The sequence below is a fragment of the Limulus polyphemus genome, unplaced genomic scaffold (assembly GCF_000517525.1).
Source record: "Limulus polyphemus unplaced genomic scaffold, Limulus_polyphemus-2.1.2 Scaffold509, whole genome shotgun sequence".
NCBI lineage: Eukaryota > Metazoa > Arthropoda > Merostomata > Xiphosura > Limulidae > Limulus > Limulus polyphemus.
Genome location: NW_013666119.1, coordinates 69,347 through 78,689, shown reverse-complemented (window position 1 = coordinate 78,689; position 9,343 = coordinate 69,347). Strand labels below are relative to the sequence as shown.

Below are 9,343 nucleotides of genomic sequence, written 5' to 3'. Positions count from 1 at the left end.
CACCCAATAGTGCTTTGTCACAGGGCTTAGACTAGACACCTTCTCCCAAGCAGGGCGCAAAACACTTGCTTTTAGGAAATCAATCATTGGCTTCAAATCTTGGTCTTTCTTCTGTTCTGCCTTGATATCGATACCTGCTTAATTGCAAACAAATCTCATGAGCGTGTGCATGTTTATTTTTTATGTGAAGCTCCTGGCGTTAAAATGAAACAAGACTTTAAGTTTATTACATACATGAGGTGACCGCAATATTACCAAAACAGTTTTCATGGTTACTTTGTTGATTTTTAACATTTCCAAACAAATCTCTTCAATATCGAAATGATACCGTGTCAAAGGGAAGAACCTTGGTAAAGTGTTTGTACTGTATAGTTGTTAATCCTTCTTTTTCTTACAATAACACTGAAATATATCTCGTTAAAAAAAACAATTCTATAAATTTTTTACAACAATAAGACAGTTGGTACTTTGAGTCAATAAGTAAATGAAAGTAAATCTACTATGTGTTATGTGGCTCATAAATTTTGAAATATTAACACAAGTTAATAGCATATTATTGAACTGTATTGGGAACATTATTGAACATTTTCAAGACAAACTTTACAATTTGATGATTAATTGCTAGAATTACATCGAAGAATTTAATGAATATATAATTGCTTAAAGTAAAGAAACATTAGTAAGTATATAAGTGCTTAAGTAACAGTAGTGAATATATAATTGCTTAAAGTAAAGAAACATTAGTAAGTATATAAGTGCTTAAGTAACAGTAGTGAATATATAATGCTTAAAGTAAAGAAACATTAGTAAGTATATAAGTGCTTAAGTAACAGTAGTGAATATATAATTGCTTAAAGTAAAGAAACATTAGTAAGTATATAAGTGCTTAAGTAACAGTAGTGAATACATAATTGCTAAACTGTAATGGTTTGTTTCATTTACTTGTAAAACGACGTTATCTAATTTTTCAAACTTATAGTATGCCTGCGATATTGATTTATTTTTCCATACTTCTTTTCGTAGCCACTTGGTGTCGCGACCATACATTGTAGTTGCTTTATATTCAGTTAACCTCGAAAAATAGATTTCAGAAGATTGGTTCCTCCATGAAAGAAGTTGGTAAATATGTTTATGACTTTTGTTTTTTTTAGTTTAATTCATTTATTTTTGTTTTACAACACGTAGTTGAATTATAATAGCCTTCTTTTATTGCTCAGCGTTTAATATTTATTTATTTTGTTTTGTTACTTATATAGATATACATTTGTTTTTATATCGGTGAGTGAAGAGCTCGACCCCGAACGTCTGCTATGATATGGTCTATTGTGAAACTGCCCTAAATCGTTTAACTATAGGAGCACGAGAACAACAAAATGTTAAAACAAATGCGTAGGTCTTGAAGAGAGAAAACAAGTTACTGAAACAATCTCGATTTAGTGAATTTAACCTTTACCAAAATGGGTCCAGATATACTCTTTCGATAAAAAGAAAACAAAAAAACAAAACAAAAAAACTATTAGGTAATAAAAACTTCACGTAAACTTAATAAACAGACAGCGGATAAAATTGCTGATCTAACGATTTCTCAAACGGTTGACTTTGTTTTAGATATTCTCGCCGAAGGTTATACAAAAAATAATTTGCGTTTTGAATTAATAAATTGGGACAAGGCAGTTTTATAGTGAGAAACTATAACTATCACATCCTCAGCTGTTCTTCCTTATCTGATTCTGGGATTCAACCTTCACTCTTATAGTGTACCCACTCATAGCCTTAAGGTGCGGAGCGCATTTTTTGTGACAATTGAATGCGAACCATGAATCCAATGCCACTTACAAGTTGACTTGAATACCACAGAAACATTTCTACAATAACAAATGAATAATATCGCTAAAAATACTTAATTAAACGTTTACGTAAAAAAAAAAAAGTGCAGTTCTGTTACAATGTTGAACGTACAAAAATAGCAGCAAGTTGAGGTAACCAAAGTAATACAAACGCAAACATAACTCCTAAATTTTTTCTTATGCAGCTTTAGTAATAATCTTTTAATTTTACGTAGTTTTAATAACATATTTTCTAAGAAATCTCATCCAAACAACTTGTATACACCTGAAAGTGATACATCCAGGTGTTTAGTCGATCGGTTTCATTAGTTGAGAGTAGAAAGAGCAGACGATTTAAATATCCAGTTGAAACCACAGAACTAATTTTGTGTATGACTTATGAGTGTTTGGTTCAGTTTCATGACTGCTTTCCGAGCTGGAGCTAAGTATATGTGTTTATGCACGATATTTCATTTAACATATTAACCATTAAAGTAATTATTTAATTAAACATAAGTACTAAATTTAATTAAAATCGTTTATTTATTTTTTCGTTTTAGTAAATAGGAGCACGCCAGCATAGTATAATTATTGAACCGGTATAATTAGTATAAAACACGTGACATCCTTAATATTTATTTTCGATTTCTAATTAAAAAGAGGTTAACCCTAATTTTCAAAGTTGTGTATTTTTAAGTTTTAATAATTTTCTTTCATGTGATGTTATCTCGCGTTAATGTCCAACGTCAAATTATCCGTTCAGCTTGAATTATATTCTATCTACGTATTTCTATACAATGGTCTAAAATTATAAAGGTACTCTGTTTAAACAAAAAAACATAACCTTGATTCGCTAAATCATGAAATACACATTCCAGTTATAACTACGAAAATGAATAAATTTTCAAATCTTTGCTTCTATTTTAATAAGCTCATTATTGTAATAAAGAGATGTTAAAACGTAGTTTTAATAACTGTGGAAAGTCGTATTAAAGTATTACACAACATTGCCCTCTGACCTTTGTATATAAGAGTTCAGTTATTGTATTGAACTTCAGATGTGTTAAATTGTAAGTTAGCCATAATAACAGATAAAAATAGAAACTGTCACAATAAAAACTGTGGAAAGTTTATCACACTTTAACACCTCTGAAGGTGACTTTAAAGCAAACCCTTTCTGACGTCACAATTCCTGAAGCAGCTGGGAACTTCCATTCTAAATAAGCTCTGTATGTGAGTCTTTCGCAAACAAAAATTGGACTGAAAGGGACACGTGAAAATGTCAAAACTTGTTTCTATACAAATCTGTTGTTCCTTGTCCTGTATTGGACTTAAACTTTATTTTAACGTTAGTTATACTACGATTTACAAGCACCTTACTTTTATTAGTAAATTATTTTTTCATTTAGTTTGTAAGTATAGAATTAATGTTTATAGGTTAACTGCAAGATTCTCCATACGATTTCAAGAACTGGGGGAGGGGGAAGGTACAATTGAGGGTCAAGCTGTGAGGGTGAAGTTTTAAAATATGCATCCAACACTTAAGTTATTGGAATGATAAAATTATGGACGACTCGACTCTTCCTATACCATTTATGCCTAACATAATTATAGCATTCGTGTCATAGTGGTACCCTATTAATTTTATATCTGTTCATTGTCTACAGACGTGTTTTGATGTTTGTGATGATGAGTGAAAAACAAAAATTGACGTCTGTGACATTTTGCTGTACTCTGACAAATACTCACTTTGCAAATGGCAAAAGTCGCGAACTTTCATCTCTTTAAAAGAAGTGAATTTGATTATGATCAATATGTAGTAATTACGAGTTCGAGTAAGCATCCTTTAGTCTAACAACCAGGATGTTTGTTGATTACAGTTCGTCTTCAAAGGGTTAACAGCTTGAACAAGTAACAGCTCATGATCAATTGTTGATTGCCTCATAAACAAGCCCTTTTTAAGTCTCGTTTCTTTTTATTACAAATGAAGCTATACTAATCAGACATGACCAGTTAACAGATCAGTGATTGACAGCTCCTCCGCGAATATGTAAATCAATATTATAGTACTATCTTCTTGTTGATAGTTGGGTGACTGGGGTCTCTTCACAGATAGAGAACAACGAGCTCCAACGTATGGATAAATTTTCTACCTAATCCTACCGTTAGGACACTTAAGGTGTGAACACAGTTGAAATTTGGCCTCTCCTGGATCCCAAGGGGGGTCAGTAACACGAAATTGGATGCCAGATTCTGATTCGGCGACTCTTTTTCGTGCACCTGGACACAAATTTCCTTTGGATTTTCATGCACGAAATATGTAATCTGTTCCTAAGATAATCGAGGTTCCAGATTACTGAAAACTCTAACTAGTAATTAAAATAACTAGTATAAATTAAACAATGTTTCGCGGCTTTAGATTTACCCATTAATTAAATACAAACTGTCACACAATTTTAAAGTTCAGCAGTGCATTAGAACAACACGTTTGCATAACAATACATAAGGAGTGTTCTAAAAGAAACGGGATGATTTATTTCTACAAGTCAATCATTTCAGATACCAATCAATCTGTGCTGAGGATATAGCAACCAGACGTTACTCCTGAACAAAGTTCTTCTTAATTGTGGTACCATTACTCCATAGTTCCAAAAGTTGCATTATACCTTCTGATAAAATACAACTGACGTGTAAAGAAAAAAAAAATCAATTATAGATAGCTGCTTTAAGTGAGAGACTAGACGGAAGGTAGACAGTTAACACCACCCACCGCCAACTTTTGGACTACCCTCTAGCAACGAATAGGGGATTGACTGTCACATTATAATGCTCCCATGGCCGAAAGAGCGAGCATATTCGGCGATCAGTTTCGATCCCGCGGCATACATTTCAAATAGAGCTCGCTAACTACCAGCTGCCAGGTCCAATTGGGAACTAAGAACAATATTTGGCGAAATCTAAATATGTTCGTCTTTTCCTATTTTCTTTTTTCCGTCTACTGAGTACAGCAAGAATACTTGATTACGAATTGAAATATTGTGATATTAAATGTTCAGTGTATTTTAAAACACCATCATATAACATTTACTATCTTGTAATTAATATAACAGTATAACCAAATTCAATATTTATTATGCAAAAACGAAAGATTCAAAAGGGGGGCAATAAGTAGTTGTAGAGTTATCTGTTATGACACTCACAAACTGTACATAGTAAATCAGGTTACTGTTATAAATAAACTGTTCAATGAATAAAAGTATAATTCTAGAAAATGATATAAATTCAGCTATATAGATGACAGTTGTGGTATCTCGCGAAATGACCACAGAGCATAAGTCATCCGTGCTAACAACAGGTTCTCTGGTTTTGGGCTTTAGGTATGTCTTTCTTTGTGTTGCAACGAGAGAGAGGAAAGAGGCGACTTAAATCAATACAGATAACGAATATTTAATCACAATACAAAATAATACATTGTAATAATACATTTAGGACACGTGATGTTGTGCTACTTGTGAAGAATGAACGAGTTATGACGTTATAACTTCTCGGCTATTCCCCCCTTGTCAGGTAAACTAAATCACTAAATGAAAAGGAGTGTAAGTTCAGTTAGAATACAGTGAAGCAAACCCTTACTAAACCTTGGTGAAATCCTATTTGGATATCACTAACTACAATTACTTTACAATAAATGTGGTTAACTAAAACGTTTCATTCTTAATTAATATGAAGTAAACTATCGTCTGTTTGATTTACTTGCTGTGAACAAATTAATGAAGCACCTACAAGAGCGTTACAGGCACTTGCAAAATTGAAAGTTAAAGTAAACTTAATCCATTCCTATACTATACGAAAACTTTATGAACTCTCGTAAAATAAAATAGAAAATCGAAAAATCTCTATTTATATTACTCTCTGAAATCGGATGCTATTGAAAAGAAATTAGAGCAGGAATCTGCTTGTTGAATTAATTAAAAGAATAAAACATAATCTGAGCTCTTGGACTCCAACAATAACTTTCAATATGCCAATAAACTTCAGTTCCTCAACATACAAAAGGTAATGACTCGCACTAGTTTCCTCGGTTAGATAGCGGGTAGTGTGCAGATTAAGGGGGTGATTGCCTGCAGCTATTGTCTGGTTAGATGACAAGAATAGCTTATTAATTAAAGGCTTTGATATTCCTGTAATGAAACAAGACAACCTGCTGTATGTATACTTATCAGCTCGCTCTTAGAGAAAGCAATAATAGCACAACTTCGATACAACTGAATCTATTTTGAATAACTTGTATAATATTGTTAAAATTGTTTGATAATCCTGTTTTTTCTTGCTTTTGTTTTAATTTACCTCTTCATTTTACTCTGTATATTAATTCTTCTTTACAAAATGTTGGAACTCTAGAAATTGAAGATTTTTCTATTTATACCTAATATTTTACATTGTTCAATATTGCAAAAGTTATTAATTTGCTTGAGTGTGACACTGCGTCCAAAAGGGGAATTACATAAACAACATAATTTAAAAGTTTTGCTCATTTATTAACTAACACTGAAAGTACATATGATAATACCGTTTAACAACTAAAACCAACACCCCTTTAAGAGGGAGCAGTCCAGTCTAAAAACTACATCTCAAATAACCACAAAAAAAATCCCTTTAACTACAAAAAAAAAACTTGTATGTATTAAATGAACAATTCCTTATAGAAAACCCTAAGGAAAATAACTTGCATGCTAAAATACCAGAAAAATTAAACTTAACTACATGTATGCACTGAACGCTCAAAGTTAACTTGAAATCAAAATTTACGTATAAAATATTAGGTCACTTTCTTTTTTCTTTTAAGGCAAAAAAACGCGAACAACTTGTATATCAAAACATTTATTAAATGAAATAGTCTCCATTCTTATCGATTATGCTTTTTCATCTTACAATCAGGTTGTTAATACCTTGATTAAAGAAATCACTTGGCTTTGAAGCAAAAAAAAAAAAATGTCTTTAACTCCTTCCACATTTGCATACGTATTCCCATTAAGATGGTGTTGCAGTGAACGAAAAAGATGGTAATCTGATGGTGCCATATTTGGAGACTACTTCCATAAATCATCCTCTGACAGTTATGGTCTAGAAACGCACTGCCTCCTGTGAGTTGTGAGACTCAACAGGTTTTTACAGCTCGCAAGAACGCTGCCTAGTGAATTTATCTGACCCTCCATTCAACCAAATTCTATATACCAGAAATAAAATTTCATTCTGTCACTACCTTCGACATCAATGCATTATCAATACAAGCTGACTAAATATAATTGGCAAACAGCTGAAGTCCATTTCTTGTTTGCACAAGCCAACAGCTGCATAAAAATAGGACGCTGTATTACCCTAAACAAGTCAATACACTCTTGTATGTGGACATCACAGCAAAGCAGACACAGGTAAATAAAAATAATAAAAAAACTATTTCATTGAAACTGTCACCTAATCTACAATCGAATCCTTTTACTTCACATGGAAGAGTGACATACAGTAGAGCCTTCACATTTTTTAGAGGATCCAACAGTTTGTTCAGATGAACTGCCACCACTCTAATGAAGGTAGAGATATTTACTTGGAAAAATCAATCCAGTTTTAGAAAGTAAGGGGACACAACAACCCTTTCAGCCATTTTCACCCTTACCAAACAACTGTCCAAACTGTTATGTGAGTGGTAATGTTGCAGTGCACTACATGCACAGTATCTTACATTATTATTTGGAGGGTTGGAAAGCACAAGTTGCTAAAACCTTTCATTGATGGCATGAACCCCCCCTCAAATTCTGAAAAAAAAAAGCCAACTAAAGGGTGGGTCATGCAATATTCCAAATTGGTTAATGAAATGATTAAGTTTAAAGGCAGGTAGTGATACGCCTGAGCTTGATTTGCTTATATGTGACCATGTGTTACAGCTACAACTATTACCCTAGCTGGCCCAGGAATCCAAGGTCAAACCTGACAAGTCTGATGATAAGACCACCAATGAGCATCTCAGCTTAGTTGATGAGGAATAGGAAGATGAAAGTAATTATCTAGCAGTCTTTGATGAGAAAGATAAGGGAACTCCTGAAGAAGTGCCACAATGCTCCAATTATTGGTTGGATCACAAACAACAACTTTATCATTGTGGCTGGGATTGAAGCCACTACCCAACCAGTCAGGATGGTTAAGTAGTTGAAAGGCTGCTGACTGGAAGTGTGTCATAACACTTGCTTTCCAAGCTCTCAGATGGTGGCATGAGACAATATACATGTACTACATTGTGCAGTTTTAACCAATACAATAGCTAGAATTATAGTTATATGCCTTGCCCTCATCATGGGTTCACATTATTTGGATGTGTATCTTTCTCTGGTTGACCTATGCTACACCTCTGACTGGACATTCCAACTCAATGGGGATGTCATTGACATCTCGGACTCTGGGAGACTTTGGGTCATTGACTGGAAGGATAGACCATATTTTGTCAGCGAGTCTTTCCGGACCCATTGTCACTGTATAATCTTCCCATCTCTTGTCTTGAAGAGGATTTCTCTGGCACCACCAGAGGAGGAAGAGTTCACTGTATCAGTAGGGAGTGATAGAGATTGTTTGAATTGACTTCATCCATTTGCAATACCTCTTCCCTCAGTATTGCTGTGACCTAGTAATTTTCATCCACTTTGTAGGAAAGGAGGCACTCACTGTGTTGTTGTACAGCAGTACATATTACTTAAGTAGACTACGTCCACCATCAGTACCTCCCTTTTCAATTTTGAGGTGCATTTGTTCTCGGAGAGGTTCCTGCTTAGCCTATTGAGTGGTAACATCTTCAGCAAGGGCCTTTTATCATGTATTCTAATGACCTAGAACTCAGTGGTAGCTTCTTGCAACCATTGGCCTACCACCTCCAATTCTTGGCTCAGTAGCCAGTCACCTCTTTTCTCAGAGAATGTCTGTGCCCCTTACTCAGCCGTGGTCAACCTCAATCAGACGGTTTGTGTTTGTAGCCTTCTTTCACCAACAACACCTTATGGCTGATTCTCAGTAGAGCTGATCGTGAAGGAACTCCTATGCCTCACTGATTTTCAAGTTCTTGCACAAGGGCACATAGTCTCATTGACTGGCAAAACAATTCCTGTTGGCATATATCATTCATCACAGGCTCTGCTTGTTGAATTAATTAAAAGAATAAAACGTAAAATCTGAGCTCTTGACTCCAAACATAACTTTCAATATGCCAATAAACTTCAGTTCCTCAACATACAAAAGGTAATGGCTTGCACTAGTTTGTTCGGTTAGATAACGGGAAGTGTGCAGATTATGGGGATGATTGTCTGGTTATGTGACGAGAATAGGTTATTAATTACAGGCTTTGATATTCCTGTAATGAAACAAGACAACCTGCTATGTGTATACTAATGAGCTCGCTCTTATAGAAAGCAAAAGTAAGGGATGAAACACGTAAAGTACATTTCCGTGCTTGCAGTATGCTGTGTTTGTTTCAG

The 9,343-nt window shown here is 34.1% G+C and overlaps 1 protein-coding gene across 1 annotated transcript in view; it reads left to right on the top strand.

The window, feature by feature from the left end:
* The first annotated feature begins 1,056 nt into the window (after positions 1 to 1,056).
* The window catches only part of LOC106458756 (clotting factor B-like), a 73,357-nt gene continuing 65,070 nt past the window's right edge, over positions 1,057 to 9,343 (top strand). Inside the window, exon 1 of the mRNA XM_022385060.1 lies at positions 1,057 to 1,119. Coding sequence (XP_022240768.1) covers positions 1,107 to 1,119 — 13 coding nt within the window. The 5' untranslated portion in view covers positions 1,057 to 1,106. The remainder of the gene's footprint in view (positions 1,120 to 9,343) is intronic.